General features: G+C 42.9%; 1 protein-coding gene across 9 annotated transcripts in view; it reads left to right on the forward strand.

Moving 5' to 3' along the window:
* The first annotated feature begins 2356 nt into the window (after positions 1-2356).
* Positions 2357-20201, forward strand: part of EGLN1 (egl-9 family hypoxia inducible factor 1) — a 55352-nt gene continuing 37507 nt past the window's right edge. For all 9 annotated transcript variants that reach the window (XR_011524961.1, XR_011524960.1, XR_011524967.1 and 6 more), the window contains exon 1: positions 2357-3403. Coding sequence is in view for 1 of the 9 variants with exons in the window: in XM_008524804.2 (XP_008523026.2) it covers positions 2501-3403 (903 nt within the window). In the remaining 8 variants the exon portion in view is untranslated. The remainder of the gene's footprint in view (positions 3404-20201) is intronic.

Below are 20201 nucleotides of genomic sequence, written 5' to 3' on the forward strand. Positions count from 1 at the left end.
CGTCTGCATGCCATAGACCTAAATAGTAATTTTTAAAGATATTGTTGAACTTTTAATACCTACAAATAACTAAATTTCGAAGAATCAAGTGCTTGTAACATGTGTTCCCTAATAAAGTTCCTGCCCTTGTGGATAGTTAAGAATCATTTATAACCACTACGACAAAAGGAGGCCTAAGACGTATCAGATTTTACTCGTATTGAAATTATACTTTAAGTAATTTATGTATACAAAATGTTTTAAAAGTTTACTTTCTTAAGCCATTTTTAAGACTTTCTAAATAAATTTGCTTGGAATCTTGATTAGTTCAAACGGCAGAGCTAACAATTCCTTTTTCTTTCTTCCCACCCCATCCTATCCATCCATCTCTTAGGGCACTTGCTCCTAACTCTAGGTTGTCATTATTTGTTGACGTCTGCCCCCTGCACTGGACCATACACTGCCTGAGTGTATCTAGTATAAATACTTCATTTGTGCGCCAAAGACAGCCTGGCAGGTAGCGTGCTCCTAACACATTTGTTGAACAGCCTAATTAGTCATATCTGAAACAATGACATTTTACAGTATTTAATAAAGCTCTGAGAAAGTTGGATACACATCTGAGATACATCCAGGTCTTGATTCTTTATGGAAAGTTGGATTTTTAGTTTGCTTTGGAATTTGAAGCTGTTGAGTATAATATTTATCTCAGTCTTTCTAAAGCTAACCTAATTGGAATTACTGTTCTTTTTCACCAGATTGGATCCCCAGGACACTGCTTATTTTTGTAGCTGAAGTTAATGACAGTTTTAAGTTCTGCATAGTTGATGAAGCGCTTTCATGTTTTTGGACTCAGGCTAGTTTTTTTTTTTTTAATATTCTGCAAAGTGGTTTATAATAATTCCCTGCATTCTTCTGCCTTTGACCTACACATTTCAGCTCTTGTGTTGTTAACCTGGAAGGCTATCATCTCACTGACTGCCGAAGTTACTTGCAATCCATTCCAATGATACACAAGTCTAGTGCAGCATTTTCCGCATTAGCAGATGTTCAATGAAGACTATGAAAATCTAAATCACAGAACTTTTTAAAGTGGCAGGCGGAAAGAAACACCCTTGGCTTATTGCTGGTAAGGTTTTTATGTTCTATAAAACAAAGAACTGTATTCATCAGCATAGCACAGTTTCTACGGAGATTTTTTTTTTAATTTAAAAAGTCGTTAATGTAGTAATACTTATTTGCCACCAAAATCCAATTCTCAGGAATAGTTCCATCCGTTTGAATTTAAGTGCCTGAATGTGGATATTGGAACGAGCATTGATTCCTTTAACTTGGTAGCCAAAAATTTCTTAAGGAGGTTTTAAACTCGGCAAGATTTCACAGGATTTAAAAACGACAAAAATACATCAAATTTCAGTACCTTTCAATTTGGATCAAATGGGGCAACAGGGGCTTGGATTAACACCGAAGCAATACTTATTTTTGTTTTTAACCATTTCAGGCCTTCTCGAAATAGAGGCTGTATTGGTGTAATGGAAAAAGCAGCCTTGGAATCTGACAGTCTGATTCCTGGATTCAGTCCTAGTTCTGCGTGACCTTTGGCAAGTTACTTTACTTCTCTGAATTTCCGTTTCCTCCACTGCAAAACGAGGACTGCAATAGCCACCTTGCATCCCAGGCTGGAGCGCGCCTAGAACACACCCAGGCGGTCCCAAACAAATAGCAGCCATATTACAAGCCCCCGCGCCGCGACGATCTCGCTCTCGCCAGCAGGTGTAGGCACCGTCCGGCTCGCTGAGCCCGGCGGAGGCTGAGCGGCCCTTCCGTCGTTCGCGGGCCGGGCCCTCGGCGTCCCCGCCAGGCCGCGGCGGGCGGTGGCAGCGGGCCATCCTCTCCGCCGCGCGACCCGCCCCGGGCTGGGCCGGCCGAGGGGGCTGGGGGGCGGGCGCCGGGCGCGGCCCCGAGGCCCAGCCCCGCCGCGCGCGGGCCTGCGGAGGCGGCCCCGGCGCCGCCCGTGCCCGAGCGTGCGCGCGCCGTGGCCGCCCCCTCGGCCCTCCCCCCGGCCCTCCTCCCGCCCCCTCCGCCCGCGCGCGCCGCCCGCCGGGTCGCGGCAGGGCCGTGGCGTACGTGCCGAGCGCGCAGAGCGAGTGGCGCCCGCACGCCCTCCGCTCCTCCGCTGGCCGGCCCGGCCGCCCGCGACGCTGAGGCGGCGGCGACAGCCGAGGCGGCCGGTCTCGCGCGCCCGGGCCCGCGTGCCGGAGCGGAGTCGCCGTCCGCCGCGCAGGCCGCGCTCCCTCAGCCCCTGGCGGCGATGAGGCGCTGAGGCGGCCGCCGGCGCTGCGCGGCCGGACCCGGAGGACGAGGAAGCGGCCGGGCCGAGGGCCCGGGGCTCCGGCCTCCCTGAGGCGAGGGGCGGCCGGTGCATGGCGCAGTGACGACCCCTGCTGCTCCGCCCGCTCCCCGGCCCCGGGCGAGGCCGTCCGGCCGCCACCCCTCCTGCTCAGCCGCCGCCGCCGCCGCCATGGCCAATGACAGCGGTGGGCCCGGCGGGCCGAGTCCGAGCGAGCGAGACCGGCAGTACTGCGAGCTGTGCGGGAAGATGGAGAACCTGCTGCGCTGCAGCCGCTGCCGCAGCTCCTTCTACTGCAGCAAGGAGCACCAGCGGCAGGACTGGAAGAAGCACAAGCTCGTGTGCCAGAGCGGCGACGGCGGCCCCGGCCAGGGGGCGGGCCAGCCCCGGCACGCCGGCTCCGCGCCGCCGCTCCGGGCCGGCGGGGCCGGGGCCAGGGAGGCCCGGAAGGCAGCGCCGCGCCGGGACAGCGCCGCCCCCGCCGCCGAGGCCGCGGGCCCGCCGGCCGCCGGAGGCGCGACCAAGGCAAAGGCAAAGGCCAAGCCCGCGGCCGACCCCGCGGCGGCCGCGTCCTCGCCTCGCGCGGCACCCGGCGGCCAGGGCCCGGCGGAGGCCGGGAAGGAGGAGGCGCTGGCCCGCTCGCCGCCGTACCAGGAGAAGGCGAACCTGTACCCGCCGAGTAACACGCCGGGCGAGGGGCTGAGCCACGGCGGCGGCCTGCGGCCCAACGGGCAGACGAAGCCGCTGCCGGCGCTGAAGCTGGCGCTGGAGTACATCGTGCCGTGCATGAACAAGCATGGCATCTGCGTGGTGGACGACTTCCTGGGCAAGGAGACTGGGCAGCAGATCGGCGACGAGGTGCGCGCCCTGCACGACACCGGCAAGTTCACGGACGGCCAGCTGGTCAGCCAGAAGAGCGACTCGTCCAAGGACATCCGAGGCGATAAGATCACCTGGATCGAGGGCAAGGAGCCCGGCTGCGAGACCATCGGGCTGCTCATGAGCAGCATGGACGACCTGATCCGCCACTGTAACGGGAAGCTGGGCAACTACAAAATCAATGGCCGGACGAAAGTAAGTGTGCGCTGAGGGTGTGCGCCGGCCGAGCCTGGCCCGGCGGGCGGCCCCCTGCCCGCGACAGGAGCCGCTTAGCGTGAAGAACGTGGTTCCTCGGCGAGAAAGTGATTTCATTCTTGTGTGGCACCCCGTAAAGAAAGCGGGTCCAATCCGTAGATGGGCGTTTATCCATTTACCCCCCTTCTCTGTGTGCACTTTTTCCCGTGCTGCCCGTCTGCAAACGCTCCGTCTCATTGCATGGTTTCCTGGCGAAATTTTGTGTCTCCCTTGAACTTTGCTGTCCTCTCCCTTGAACTTTGCTGTCCTCTCCCTTTCGGTGCGCTGTTAGTCAATTCGAGCCTCCTTGGAGTGAGGGCCGCCCGATGGGGGGGATTAGAGTCCTACCCAAGCGAGAGCTGGTTCTGCATCGGCCTTGTGTTTGCACTCGCTCTTAGTTCTCTCTCGGGGTCGGGGCCCCTCATCCGATTCTGCCTTGCAGAGTGCACTGCTGGGTTTAGCTGCGAATCTGCCAGCTGACCACCCAAAAGTAAATGTAAAAGAAGCGTTTAGTGCAAGACTCACGCTCAGGGAGAGCTTGGCAGCTCCCCTCCGCCTATTGTGGCTCTCATCCCTCTCCCTGTCTCTGCTATTTTGAAACACACTGCAAAACGGGGAAAGAAGCATTTCTGTTTTCAGACCTCTCAGTGTAGGTAGGTTACATTTTTAGCATAGGTTTCCTTTATTTGCTTTGTTGATAGGATCCCTCTGTTGAAAAAGGACTGTTTTGCAGTTTCCTGGGGAAACCCCCCCCCACCCCCCTCACCCCCACGGAATTGGAGCAGGAGGGAGGGCTCATTCTAACGTCTTGATTTGGTTAAATCTTTGTTTTCACTTTGCTATTGTAGTTTTTCCCTTGCAGGTTCTTCAGTTGCTGTCTAGTCTAATCCCTCTTCCCTCCTCAGGGTGGGAAACCCCAGACACCTTCCTCCTTGATACTCTCTTGCAGTACTCTGTTGCAGTTCTTTTTCGTTCTGCTTCCCAGATCTTAATGTTTTCTTTGTATCCGGCTCCACCCCGGGGCCACCCTGCTCCACCTTCCACCACCATCAATCTCTGATTTTGTGCGTTTTGGGAGCTTGTCGGAGGAGATCATCACATGAGCGTGTCTGTGCATACACACCAGCTCTTCCAGGTCGTTCTTTTGTGTGTGTCACACTGTCTATTTTAACAGTCATTATGTGTGACGCTCAGGCTTCCCGAAAGGCTGAGCATAGGCAGTGAGGAAAGTTCTAAACGTGACAATTTTGTGGGGGAAAACAGAAGGAGAGGTCTCATTTATGCGTTGGTGCTTCATTGCTGGATGAAGGCACGTCTTCATACCATGTAGTCTCAAAAGAGTGAACTATTTCTTCATATTAAGCTGGAAGATGAAAAGGGTGCCTGATTAAACTTCAGCGTCAGTATTTAACGAGATTTTTCATTTATATTTTTTAAAAACACTGTCATGGATCAAATTCGAATATAGTCATGAGCTGCAGAGCAGGAAAGGAGCTAGCTTGAAGGACTATTAAAATAGCCCTGTGAAAACAGACCAAAGCTCATAGTTGGGGCGGAAGCTTAAGATAGTCGTGAAGAAAAGGTCCTAAATCTTCCTTGATCTGCTTTCCTTAGTTCATTTAGCTTTCCAAGTTAAGCTAAGTCCTTCCCTCTCCTGTCTTCCTGTTTCCACCTGTCCTCAGGGAAAGGGCAGCAGCCAGCCTAGCTCCTAGAGCAATGCTTCTTGTGGGGAGGCTGTTAGAAAATAGCCACCTCCTTCTGCAGGAGTCCCAGCGGCTGAAGGGAACAGTGGTTGAGGTTTTAAATCACTTGACAACACATATCATCATGTGATGGACTAGCTGAAAGAAGGATGGGTATTAAATTCTTTAGATTTGACCTTATGCCTGCATTAATTTTAGAGACACAATTTCAGGATCTATGAGTGATCTTAGGGAATCCCTTTCATTGCACTTCTTGGCTGAGAGTTTTTGGTGATCGTGTTTGATCCTGTAGTTTAAGTATTACTAAAAAAACCCAAAGATGCTTCCTTTGGAGGAGTGGGCAGCCAGTCAAATTACCAAATTACATATATTGAGCAGCCAGTGTACTAGGCTCAGTACAGACTTAATCACAGTAACCTTAGTCCTGTGAAGGAGGTAGTATTATTCCTAATTTACATTTGAGGCTATTTCAGCTCAGACTTGGCCAGAGCCTACCATTGATGATAACCTAGCTGGGATTGAGTCTTAGGTCATTCAGATATCAAGCTGCATACTTTTTCTGCTATACTGCATATAGGTAGGATATTAGATGAGAAGATACAGATTACTTAACTTACTATTGGAACTAAAATTTGATATACATGTTTTGTTAATAGTGAATAGCGTTAGCCTTGTCTGTGAATAATTGTACTTTATGTTTGGGCTATATAAACTTTTTATTAGGTGACATACAATGTTTATTTCGGATGGTAGCTGTAAAGCTACTTTATAGTAATCCACCTGAATTATGCTCATTTCAGTGTAACTTTTTCTTTTAATAAAGATTTGCAGCTGAGCTAACAACTGTTGCCAGTCTTTTTTTTTTTTTTTTTTTTCTTTTTCTCCCCAAATCCCCCCAGTACATAGTTGCGTATTTTAGTTGTGGGTCCTTCTGGTTGTGGCATGTGGGATGCCGCCTCAGCATGGCGTGATCAGTGGTGCCATGTCCACGCCCAGGATCTGAACCAGCGAAACCCTGGGCCGCCGAAGCAGAGCACGCAAACTTAACCACTCGGCCACAGGGTCGGCCCCAGTATAACTCTTAAGAGAGGTACAATATGGATGCTGTATGTGATTGCAGAGAGGTTCTTCAGCTAAGAATTTTAGTATCTTCTACAGCATTATAGTGACTTTAAACGTTACTTGCCTCAAATATGTAGTATTTTTCTCACTTAGATTTTTACAGCAACTCTGTAAAATAGATTGTTGGTGTATTATCCCTGTTTATAGATTAGAAAAGTGAGTCTCAGGAAAGTTAGTTCACTTGTTGGAGATCATGCAGCATACCAGGTCTTCAATTCCGGGTTTCTGATCAAGATTCTGATGTTCTTTTCATTTACATTATTCTGTAGGGTCTTTGTGTATGTCAGCGCCTGATAATCAGATGATGGATAATTGGCTGTGGCTTGTTCAGCGTAGGCTTTGATTTGCCCCAAGTTTCTACTTCAGACATACTTATCTGGCCACAGTTTATCCAACTGCTTTAAAAGAGGAACTACAGGGAAGGATGAAGTAATACAGGAGAAAAACAGGAACATGATTGTAGCCACTGATGTTAACTGAGCTCTGGTTTCCACTTTCTCTGGTCCTTTTTTCGGGGTTTCCCACGTTTTGCCCTTAAGCTGCCCTTCTATCCTTTCTTTCTCACACCCTTTCTTCCATCAAGAAGACTTGCAATGATGTCCAGCAGGAAGGAATCATGATCTGTTGATTTGTGAAAAGTAGTGTTGTTGTGGGCCTTTACTGGGGGGTAGAGGAGAAAGAAGAATGCAGAGGAGTAAAGATCATGGGAAAAGGTTGAAGTATTCAGCTAGAGTTTCTTAGCCACTCTGAAGGAAAAAATTTGCCTGTTAAAATAAAAATCCTAGAATCATATATATATTTTTGGAATTTTATCCAAAACTTACTGTTCACTTAAAATGTACATAAAGAAAAGGAATGATAAAATAGGTTGAGACCAATAAGTAGCAGATTGTATTCCTAAGATTTGTCCCTAGTACTGTATGTAGTTAATTAGCTCTGGCTGATTATGGCTTTTATTTTATTTTTATTTTTATTTTCATTTTTTTGGTGAGGAAGATTTGTTGTGAGCTAACATCTGTTGCCAATCTTCCTCTTTTGGTGTGAGGAAGATTGTCGCTGAGCTAACATCTGTGCCAGTCTTCCTCTATTTTGTATGTGGGATGCTGCCACAGCATGGCTTGATGGGCAGTGGGTAGGTCTGTACCTGGGATCCAAACCCGCAAACCCCCCGCCCCCCCCCCCACCCGGGCTGCTGAAGTGGAGTGCGCAAACTTAAGCCGTATACCCTCAGGCTAGCCCCTGATTTTGGCTTTTAAAGAGCAGAGAATAGGATGAGGAAAATCCTGTTGTTTTATCATCACTACCATAGAGATGTGGTGATAGTCCTCTTAGATGTTACAAACAAAACTTCCTTCCCAATCTACTTCGGCCACTTTCTCTATATGCTTGGCATCCAGATGTACAAATTGAGGCAGCTTGTTTAATGTTTTAATAGCTATATCAGAATTCAACATCAGAGTCAGTTATTCCGTATGCAGAAAGGCTGACACTATTGCAACTGCAGTAATAACAGTTTTGCACAGTGCTTTAAAATTTAAAAGAGATACCTGTGGACTGAAAGAGTAGTCTTAATAGGTTGTGACTGAACCAAGTTCAACTTTGTAGGAAAACATTTTGTATAGTGAATTAGTTTACATGTAGTTTACATATAATGTAACTCTTTTAATTCTAACGGAGTTTTATTTAAGTTACAAGGGTTTGTGGTTTTTTTTGCATGTTTATAACTCCTAACTTATCTACTACCTAATAAGCCGCAAAAATACCGTGCAAGACCTTAGTCACACAGGAGGAGGGCATCTAAACATAGAAGGATAGTGGACTTTGTGCTGCTGTTAGATCTGCGTTGGGTTCTGGATCTGCAACTGTTTCTGTGTCCTTGAGCCAGTTAGTTAATCTTTCTGAGCCTCAGTTACTCCAGTTGTAAAATGGTGTTAAATGATACTGCCTTGTCTGCCTTTTAGGCTTGCTGTGAGGAGTACATATAATTATGCATGTAAAAGCACTTTTTAAATTGTAAAGCATGTGCAAAATTGTGGTTAATGATTATTATTCTCATTTTAAAATTTTTCTGGGGCTGGCCCCATGGCCGAGTGGTTAAATTTGTGCTCTCTGTTTTGGTGGTCCAGGGTTCACCAGTTTGGATCCTGGGCACGGACCTACACACCGCTCCTCAAGCCTTGCTGTGGTGGTGTCCCACAGAGAAAAACTAGAATGTCTTGCAACTAGGATATGCAACTATGTACTGGGATTTTGGAGAGGGGGAAAAAAAGAGGAAGATTGGCAACAGATGTTAGCTCAGGGCCAATCTTCCACACCAAAAAAAAGCATACCTTAAAAAAACAAAAAATTCTATTTTTCTGATTCTTTAAGTTTTGTGCTTTTGCTGTCTTTCCCCTTCTTATAAGCTGGAGGAAAAAAGACTTAGAATGATCACCTGTTTTTGACCTCAACCATGCCACTGCCCCTACCACACATAGATTTTTTTTTCAACAGAGAAAGTAAGTCCCAGAGAGGTTACGTGACTTGTTCAAGGGCATAGAGCTGGTTAGTGTCAGTTTTGTCACTTCAAAACTGTCAGTTCATTGTTATACCTGCAACTTTATGCTGCATCTCGTAAAAATTACGTATTGCTACTTAACTAATTTTGGTATTCTTTATGTCGTTTTTTGGGAGTTGCTTGAACATTTATAACTTCCCTTTCCTTCTCCCTTTTGCTTCTGTCATTCTACACTTTGGCTTCTGACATTCTAGTTTTAAGTTTTCATCGTTTAGGTAATTCCTCCCTAATTTCCCTTGGTGTTCTTTATTCATCTCCTTTCCTTTCCTCCAACATTGAAGCTGTCTTCCCCAAAGCAAGACTACCCTCTCTTGTTTCCTTAGTTGGAACTATCTTTCTGCTCTGTTTTTCTGATTTACATGTTCATTCTCTGTTTTCCTTTCTTGTTTTTTTTCCTGTCACCCTTGAAATCTATCTTTGTTCTTCTTCTTCCATGTTTTCTGAAGCCTGTGCCTTTCTTGTATGCCTTTGGATTGATGTTATCAACTTAGTAGCTTTTTGTTTTTTTGGGGGGTTTTTTTTGCTGAGGAAGATTTGCCCTCATCTAACATCCATGCCAGTCTTCTTCTGTTTTTTAGTATGTGGGCCGCCAGCACAGCATGGCATTGTAGATCTGCGCCTGGTAACTGAACCCAGGCCACCAAAGCAGAATGTGCTGATCTTAACCATTAGGCTACTGGGACTGGTCCAGCTTTGTTGTTTTTATTTTATCTTTTGCTTTAGGCCTTTAAAGTGACACCAAAAGTCTCAGTCTCCCTTTCATTTGAGCACATTCTTGGACAGTGTTCATAGATGCATTTTATTACTGTGCTTGCATCCTACCTCCTTTCCCCTATGCCCTTCTTTCCGCACTTGAAACATTTATGACTACAGGATAGCATTCACATCATGTATTGAGCCATATTCATAGCCTGTCTTTGACTCTTATTCCAGCTAAAGCCTTTCTGTTCTAGAAAATAGAATAAAAGAAACAAACGAAAAACTAATGGATGGTTAACCAAAGTCTTCCCTTACAATCGTTTATTTGACATCTGTATTTCCTAGTCCAAACTCTGAGCTATTCTGCTACCTTTGTTGGAATGTTTTGTACTTGATTATCTCATTTTTCTGGAACCAAATTATAGTTTTATTTCTGAAGAGCTTGGATGGTATTTGTATCCTCTGTTTGCTTATCAAAATCGCCATAAAATTTTCATGAGTTTGCAATTCTCATTTTCCTTATTCAGTGTCCCAAATCCCATTTCTTTACCAAAGCAAAATACGTGTGCTCTTGGCTCCTTCTTATTGTTATCTCTGAGTCCTGTTGCAATAATCTTTTAATTAATTCATTCAACAGATATGAAGTGAATACTTTCTATGTACAGGTACTGTTTTAGGAGCTAGGAACACCTGAACAACAAAAACAAAAAGAGCCCACTACTCATGAGTTTAAATTGTATTTGAGGTAGGTAAGGAGTAGGGAGAGACGGTCAATAAACAGATGTATAAGTAAATACACACTTGTTAGATGGTAGATATTGACAAAAAATAAATAAGGTAAGGACAGCGTGAGCAGGGGGTGCTCCTTTAGATAGGACTGATAAATAATAAGATGATATTGAAATAGAGACTTGAATGAAATGAGGAGCTGGGTTATGTGGGAGAAGAGCATTCCAAGTGAAGGTATGAAATAGCAAATACGATGGCCCTGACATGGAATGTGCTTCGTGTGTTCACGAAACAGCGAGGAGGAGGCCTTGTGGTTATAGCAGAGTGAGGGAGGGAACATGAGACGAGATGGGGTCAGTGAAGTTGTGGGATAGGCAAGGAGATTGTTTCATGTGGGATCTTGTCTTTAAGCTGTGACAAGAACTCTGGGTTTTATCCTGGGTGATATGGGAGGCCATTGGAGGGTTTGTTTTAAAAGATCCCTGTGGCTGTTGTGTGGGAGTAAACTAGAGGGGAGCAAGAATGGAAGCAGGATTACCAGTTAGGACATTCTTGTGATAGTCTAGGCTCCAGATGATAGGGACTTAAATTAGAGTAGTAGCTGCAGATGTGGTGAGAATTAGTTGGATGCTGGATGTGTTTTGAAAGTAGAGTCAGTGAGATTTGCTGACGGATTAGATGTGAGATATTAGAGAAAGGGAGGAGTCAAGAATGACTCCAAAGTTTGTGGCTTGAGCAATTTGAAGGAAGTAATTCTTATTTTATCTTGCCCTAAAATCTTCTGCTTGTCTTGTCTTGCCCCACTTTTTCAGTTTCCATTTATAGCAGATTATTGACACTTATATGGCACCCAAAGCCAGAAGGAAAAAGTTCTGTGCTCTACCTTTCCATATTCCTTCAAATTGGCTGTGCCTGCCACTACTGCTATTGACCTTAAAGCCCCATCCTTTCTTCTCCAAGGCTTTATGGCTGCTTTGCACAGTATGCTCTCATCAGCTCTCCGCTGGGGCTGCCTGCAGAAATTACTGCAGGAAATCTTGCAGCACTTCTGGTGCAGTCAACAAGTGTGTCTGTGCTGTCTTGCATGAACTACTCAAGATGGCCTGTAGATACAAATCCAAAAAAGAATTACACAGATTCTGAAATTTAGGGAAACATTGGAAAAAATTTAATGGTTCCACATGAGAAGCAAGCATAGATTTAGATTAAATGTCAAAATAAAGTGAGAAATAAAACATCTTTATTTAAACATGCTGTTGAAAATATAGCTACTATAGAAAACTGAGAAGAAGTAGAGTGACCACAAAATATAAAAAATAATTCCAGTGACTTATAGGTAGAAATGACTATGTGATAGCTTCCTAAAGTAGTAAATCAAGAAGCAGGAAGTTTGTGATGGCTTTGGGACCATATTTGATGGTCTGAAAAGATATCAGAGAAATATGAGCCCTCATCCCCTTGATGTGGAGCCTGACACTGGAATCAGAAATAACAGTACCAACTATCAAATAGGAACTGATAGTGTTAAAATTGGAACATAGTACTCAGGACTCTTAAAGCATAGGAAGCCTTGCTTTTGACTCCAGGGTAAGGGAGGTCACAAAAGTATGGGTAAATGTTAGCTTATCATGTATGAAATGGTTTTAAAAAATTAAAACGTGGGAGCCGGCCTGGTGGTGCAGTGATTAAGTTCTCGCATTCCACTTTAGTGGCCTGGGGTTCACTGGTTTGGATCCCGGGTGTGGACCTGTGTACCACTTGTCAAGCCATGCTGTGGCAGGCATCCCACATATAAAGTAGAGGAGGATGGGCACGGATGTTAGCCTGGGTCCAGTCTTCCTTGGCAAAAAGAGGAGGATTGTTGGCAGATGTTAGGTCAGGGCTGATCTTCCTTAAAAAAAAAATTAAAACCTGAAAGTTCAAACATGAGCAATGGAATCCAGGAACCTATAATCTCAACTTAATTCAAGCAATTTCAATTTAAGACTGATTTTTGTATAATAAAGCCTAGATTGGAAATATCAGTTCTAGCCAGTTAATTGAAAAGGTCTAATCAGGAGTTTGGAGTATTAAAAGATTGACCATGCATCTGAATTTTTTCTCATTAACATTGGTCTTCATCTCTCATCTATAAGTGGTCACTAGAAGTTCTGATTCTATAGGTTTGGCATATAATTATCTTCTATTCTATCTCTAGTTATTTTTTACCTTTGATTATATCTTCCACTGATTTCTCTTAGCACTATTCCTCTGAAATAGTGTCTTCAGGTTTTTTTTGGGGGGTTTTTTTTTGCTGAGAAAGATGGCTCTGAGCTAATGTCTGTTGCCTATCTTCCTCTTTTTGCTTGAGGAAGATTTGCCCTGGGCCAATCTTCCTCTGTTTTGTCTGTGTGTCTCCACCACAGCATGATTGCTGATGAGTGGTGTAGGTCTGCACCTGGGAAGCAAATCTGGGCCGCCAAATTGGGACATGCCAAACTTAACCCTTAGGCCTTGGGACGAGCCCTGAAAATTATTTTTTAATTAAAAAATGTAGGGATTTTTTTTCCTCTTAAACCAGGTTTGCTTCCTTCTTCAGTAGCACTATTAAGTACCCCACCTCTAAAATCTTTGACCACTCATTTACTAGCCTGAGTCTGAGCCTTTCAATTATTTTTCCTCATTATACTTTTCAGAGTTTTCCTTCTTTTCTCAACTTCTAGCTATAGTTTTTTCTTGAAGCTCAGTTCTTAGCTTTCTGCTGATCACTATCAGAAGATACATGTAGGGAGAACTTGAAACATCTATATTTCTAGATTTTTCTTCTCAGCATCTGTTACCTGTTGCTATGTAACAAATTACACCAAAACTCAGTGGCTTAAAACAACACACATTTATTATCTGACAGAGATCAGGAATTTGGGCATAGCCTAGCTGCATCCTCTACTGCTGTGTCTCTCCCAAGGCCGCGGTCAAGATGTTGGCCAGGGTCTGTGGTCTCTTCTGAAGGACGGAATGAGGAAGGATCTGCTTCCAAGTTCACTCGGGCTGTTGGCAGCGTTCAGTTTGTCGTGGGTTGTTGGAAGGAGGACCTCAGTTCCTTGCCATGTGGGCCTCTCCAGCATGGCCGCTTGCTTCATCAAAGTATGAAGCCAAGAAGACAGTAGAGAGTCTGCTAGCAAGACTGAAGTCCCAGTCTTTTGTAACCTAACCACAGAAGTGACATCCCATCTTTTTGTTAGAAGCAGTTACCAGATTCATTCCACTCTCAAGGTGAAGGAATTACACAAGGGTGTGAATACCATTTTTGAAGTTGCTTCTTCCTTTGCAGTGTCTGCCTCTTAAATGTTACTGTTCTTAATCGTCTGTGGTTTGTCTTTTTTTGCTGTAGTCTACCCTTTTTCTCCCTGGGTGATCTTATGTACTTAGGGAAGCACAAGTTCTTAAGTTAGTCTGCCTGTGTTCAAACCCTTGTTTTGCTGCTTGATTGTGCTTTCGTTTTAGGCACATTTTCTAGCAAAGTATCAGTTTCCTCATCAGTGTAATAAGAGTCAATAATAATACCTAGTTCAGTAAGGTTTGTTTGAAGGTAGATGAGATAATACATGAGAAATGCTCAGCAGGTAATTAGTACTCATTTAATATTAACTGTAATATAATAATAACAGAAGTAGCAAGAGGAGGAGGAGAGAAGCAACCGTGACTTCAGCTGTTAGGATTTGTTAAGACCCTGGCATCTGTAGAGGACTAATGGGTGTCACCTGAATGTTCTGGGAGTACTGCCTACTCAGTGGGATTGAGACTGAAGTTTCCTCCTGGAGGGGATGAGGGCTGGTGGGAAGATGGGGAAACAGGTTTAAAACTGATCCCATCTGTGAACTCCATCTATTTTTTGAACAGCTATTTACAGAGTGCCAAATATATGCCAGAATCAGTGCTATGCACTGATGGTACCACAGCGCCCAAGTCAAGGGAATTCCGTCTGCCCTTCTGGAGTTTTATTGTCTGAGGGGAAGAACAATGTTGAACCTGCAATTTCTTGTGTGGTGGATGTTTATGAGATGTACAAGATCCTGTGGGAGCACATTAGAGGAGACCTAACGTGGTCTGCATGCCAGGAAAGGTTTCCTTGAAGAAGTAGTTACTTAGACTGAGACTTTGAATGGCCGAGTCCCTCTCAGTGGAGGATGTCCACTGAAAGTCTCCAAGTCCGAAAAGAGCATGATATTTTAGAGGAACATACTTTCCATTAACAGTATGTGAATTTTACTCATTTAAAAATTATTTCTTATCTGTCTCTCATTTCTCATTCCCATTTACGCTTTCCTGTTGAGACCCATCTTCATCTCCGTCCTAGATATTATAAAAACCTAGTTTTTTTCTTGTATTTTTCCTTTCAGTCCATTCTATCCATTGCCCTGGTGTTGTCTTTCCAAAACACAGATTATATCATTCTCCTGCTTGAAAATACTTGCTTCTCCCAGTGTCTTGGTATGCTATAGAAAGTTTTTTTAAACTTTTCCCATCACGTACTTTTTACTCCAGCCCCTGGAGCCTACTTGCAGTTTCTTTGAACCTGTGTTCCTTTTCTACCTGTGTGAATTTCCCTGGCTCTCTTTGTGTGGGAAGGTGGTAGGGAGGTTTTTCTAACTTGCTTCTTGCCCCACTCCCTCTGAGCATAATTATAACTGTGCTGTCTGTTGCTATGGCACTTATCACTGATAGAACACTTTTCACAATGGTGGGTTTCCTCTACTAATTGTGAGCCACTGGAGGATAGGACCCTTGTCTTATTTGTGTTGGTATACTTAGCTTCTTGCATCAGGCATTCAGTAAGTGTTGTATTTGAATTTCCACTGCACCACCCTAATTAAGATTTTAATCACATCATACCCGGATTGTTATACGATGTTATTTTTTTCCCTTAATTCATTCTTTTCCATGTACCACCTATATATAAATCCATCTTATATAAATTTGGCAACACTTATGAAAATCTTAACGAAAATCTTCCAAGATTTATTTAAAGGATACAATTTAATTCTTATGCATTTAATGCTTCCCAACTGCTTAGGCCCACACTATCTATCCACTGTTATTTGCTATTCCTCTTTGAAGTACAACCACTATTTCAGCCAGACTGTTTTCCTCCTTATTGCTCCTCTTCTCACTCCTCCTAACACTAATCAGTGAATTCTTTGACTCGTTTATGACTCCCACACCCCTGCCCCAGCACTTCATATCTTATACATTCTTTAGGGTCTAGCTTAAGTCCCATTCCCAAAGAGCTCCCTGAACTCTGAACCTCCATTGATCTCGCTTTTTTCAGAAACTTTATATACCTTTTGTTCCTGAAGTATCTTCTCCAGAAAGTTATAAGGGCAGGGAAGCTGTTTTATGCTATTCTGTCTTATGCAAAGCACCTTTTGTGGTTATTTATTATTCATATATTAACACTTAGTTAATTGCCCTGAACTGATCTGCCCTGTACCTCACCTCTGCTTCCCTTCTTTCCATCCATTTTCTAAAACTACAGTAAGACTTTGAAAGTCTATGAGGGTTTTTGTCCTATTGTGGTCAACTGTCCTTTCTCTGTTTACTATGCTGTTTCGAATCCCTATTTTCCAGATAAAAATAACCCAGGCCAACATGACCTAAACTATTTTTAACTCCCAAGTATGGGAGAAGGGTCTGCTCTGAAGGTGAAATGAAGTTTTACACCATTGTCTAGGCCCAAAGTCAGTTGATCAGGTTACAGATTGTGGTAGAATACTGCACAACCGTGAGTCTCAAGAGGAGAGCGCCCGCATAACTTACCTCCCCTACCCCCACCAATGGCATGAGAATCCCCAGGGAACATGTGTCACTTCAAAACAAAGCAACACAATACACATGATGTTGAAAGTGACCTCTTGTATACTCTTTTACACGACCTAGAAGAGAGAAGCTTGTGGCTAGCAAGGTGACACAGCTCAACATTGATACCACATGATTGGTGTCTAAGTAAAAATTTTGAAGAGCAAAATTTTAAACTTCTGAAATTATTGTAGTTTTGATTTGGTTTTAGAACTGTAATTTATTCAAAATTTCAAATAACATTAAAGGAGGTTTAAGAGTTATATCTGACAAAAGAGGGCATAGGTTAAACAAGATGAGAAATTTCTTTATGATTAGACAACTTTCGCTTTAACCACACTTCTGGATTCAACGTTTAACCAACCTGGGGTAACCAGTTGATTTAACTGTGTTAAAAGAAGGCACTGGTAGTGCAGATGATATAGAAACTGGATGGTGTAAATGTCATTTGAGTTTGGTCTTGAAATGTAGTGAAATATTTTTATGCTTAAAAAGAATTCCACTTCCCAATTTTGCTTAACTTTGATGTTTAAAATGTGTTTTCATTCTCTGAGTCCAGTTTTTAGTTGGTAAGGAAAGTAGCCTGGGGTTAAATATTTACCACAGATAATTTATGTGCAAAGAATGGTTGCAGTTTTGGGTGGTTACAACTTAGAGTATTTTAGAATCAAATTTCTTGAAGAAAGAAAATCTTGGGGGCCAGCCAGGTCGTGTAGTGGTTAAGTTTGCACACTGCACTTTGACGGCCTGGAGTTTGCCCGTTTCGATCCTGGGTGTGGACCTACACACCACTCATTCAGCCTTGCTGTGGCAGCGTCTCACGTAGAAGGACTTACAACTAGGATATACAACTATATCTTGGGGCTTTGGGGAGAAAAAAAAAAAAGAGAGGAAGATTGGCAACATGTGTTAGCCTAGGGCCAGTCTTCCTCACCAAAAAGCATACCTTAAAAACAAAAAAATTTGGCAAAAAATCATGTATGATAAAAATAGCACCCCTCCCCAATAGCTTACAAGTTTTTTTCAAGGTAATTATGTAAGTTAGTGGTTCATACTTTGTTTTGCTTCTGGACCCGTTTAGGAATCTAATGGAAGCTATGCACCTTCTCATCCTAAAAATAAACATAAACGCCAAGTTTTTTTGGTGAGGAAAATTGGTTGTGAGCTAACATCTGTTGCCAATCTTCCTCTTTTTGCTGGAGGAAGATTGTCCTTGAGCTAACATCCATGCCAGTCGTTCTCTGTTTTGTATGTGGGACGCCACCATAGCATGGCTTGATGAGTGGTGTGTAGGTCTGTGCCCAGGATCCGAACCCGCGAACCCCAGGCTGCCAAAGCGGAGTGCACAAAATAACCACTATACCACCAGGCCAGCCCTGCAAAATTTTGCTTATAGTAAAACCCATCCATACCCTACATTAAGAACTCCTGTTGTAAGAGGAGTTCTAAAGAACAAAACAAAACAAAAAACATTTTTAAGCATTTCACGTCTGGTTATGGTAGAGCCAAGTTTCTCTGTTTATTCAGTTGCTATTCTTGCCCCATGTCTACAGAATTAGGCTTTGAGTTCCCTCCCCCCAACCATAGTAGTCAATTCAAGCTATAGAGACCCAGATAAGGGATATACATTATAACTTAAACTAGTGGTATATATGTACAGACTTCTGAAAGATGTTTACCTTGTATAATCTGGCTGTAAACCAAAGTGAAGTGAAATGGTATGACCAGGATGGAAGCCATGACCTTAGTGAGAATGTCTTCCCTGGAGGGCACACCTCTCCAAGCACACCTGCCAGGTTAATCCTTGCTTTAGAATTCTACATGTGCACTTTTACCATAAAAGACTGAGAGCCTTCATCACTAATGATTAACACTGGATTGTGGTTCTTTCTCTTTTCCCTCTTCCTCTTTAAACTGTCCTGTTTCCTGCTCCCATTGCATATGTTCATGTGTGTTTTGCTTTTGTTTTGTGTTTTTTTCTTGTAACTGGCATTTAAGTAAGAATAATCTGAATTTTTTTAAAAATAAAAACCTTAGTAATAGTGCACCAGGGCTGGGGGTGTTAGGGGATATTCTTAACTAACAAAACTGAAACTAGAATTCATATTAGTTGGTTTTGTTTATATTAGAAATAATTCCTATAATTGTTAGATCTGAAGCATCTCTTGATAGTTTTGGTAGAAAGTATCTTTAAAATATGTAAGAACAGTTTGTTTTCAACAAAAGAATTGCTAGTGTTCAGGAACTGTGCTTTGTTGCATAAAAACAGTAAGGTTTGGGGGCTGGCCTGGTGGCACAGTGGTTAAGTTTGCATGTTCCACTTCGGCAGCCTGGGGTTCGCCAGTTTGGATCCCAGGTGTGGACCCACACACCGCTTGTCAAGCCATGCTGTGGCAGGTGTCCCACGTATAATGTAGAGGAAGATGGGCCCGGATGTTAGCTCAGGGCCAGGCTTCCTCAGCAAAAAGAGGAGGGCTGGCAGCAGATGTTAGCTCAGGGCTAATCTTCCTCAAAAGAAAAAACCAATAGGGCTTTTCTCTAATGTATACTTACTGTAAAGATTCTTGCAATGGTCTAGGGAAAGGGAGAAAAGTAGGGGAGCAAAGGTGATTGTTGACAGAAGCCAGGAATAGGACCTGCTAGCACTGCTGTGGATTCGTGTCATCTGGCTTTCTTGGTGCTGAGCAAGTCTCTCAGCACCTCTCCCATCTCATCGTCTATAAAATGGGAATAATTGACCTAATTAACAGAATAAAGGTTAGATAATTGATTATTATAAGAAGCTTTTAAAAAGGTGATTACATTTTTAGCTCTCAGCAGTGCCTTTTCAAGTTATTAGTACTTGGCCTTGCCTGCCCTTAATTCTAAACCTTTGCTCTTGTTCATCGTGTTGGTTAACATTAACATCACAAGTTTAAAGTTCAGTTTTAGATTCAGAATTCTTGACTTGCTTTTAATGAGATATCAGAATGTTATTTTTAATTAAAATGGATCTTTTGTTGCTTAGGCAGTTGGCACATAGCCTTGGCACTGTGAAAAAGAAAACTGGTCAGTGGATAAGGGCATCTTGAAGTGAATTTCAGATAGTTGTTTACATCGTGGATAATGAAATAGACTGAAGGACACTTTGATCAAAGCATCTTTCTCTTTCTCTCTCTCTCTCCATGCCCTCCCCCTTAGCAGAATGAAGTCAAATGGTGATAAATATTTTATTTATAATTGTTAATTTAATTATTTAAGGTTAATTTTAAAAATTGAAGCCCTTGAATGTTGATTAATTTTAAAAGCTAGTCATGCATGCAGATAAGCTAGTGCCTATAAAATGATTGGTCAGATCTCACAGAAGTGAATTTATACTTATTTTATAGTTTTTATTGATGTAAATATAGGTTAGATTGTTCTATAATTTGTTGATATTCCTTAGTATTTCTTATATTTACCATATAGTCTACAACTTAATAGGAAGCTTTTAAAACAAAATGCTAAAATTAATTCTTCTTTCTCTAAATTAATGGGAGAAGTTTGGGTGTTAGTTTTTCAGTCGTGCTTTTATGGCTTCTTTACCCTTAATAATGTTGTCTGTGACTATTATTAATTCATAAAGTTACTTTGGTATCTGTGCTATTGAATTTGACTCATGTAGTTAAAAGCACAATGAGATACGCCTATACATACACTTAAATGGCTGAAATTTAAAATATCAACAATACCAAGTTTTGACAAAAATGTGGAGCAACTGAAATCCTCATACACTGATAAATTCATTATTTGCAAGAATGCAAAATAGTATAGCTACTTTGGAAAATAGGTCAGCCATTTTTCAAAAAGTTAGAGACTCATCATATGACCCAGCCATTGTACTCCTAAGTATCTACCAAGAGAAATGAAAACATGTCCACACAAAGAGTTGAGTATTACTTATTAACTGCAAAAAATGAAACAACCCAAGTGTCCTTCATCTCATGATTAGATAAAATGTGATATATCAAATGATGGGATACTATTCATCAGTAAAATGAAATGAACTACTCTTTTATGCAACAGCATGGGTGAACCTCAGAAACATTGGTGCTAAGTGAAAGATTGTACCATAAATTATTTAACTAGCTCCTTG

Source organism: Equus przewalskii, chromosome 1 (assembly GCF_037783145.1).
Source record: "Equus przewalskii isolate Varuska chromosome 1, EquPr2, whole genome shotgun sequence".
In the NCBI taxonomy this organism is placed as follows: domain Eukaryota; kingdom Metazoa; phylum Chordata; class Mammalia; order Perissodactyla; family Equidae; genus Equus; species Equus przewalskii.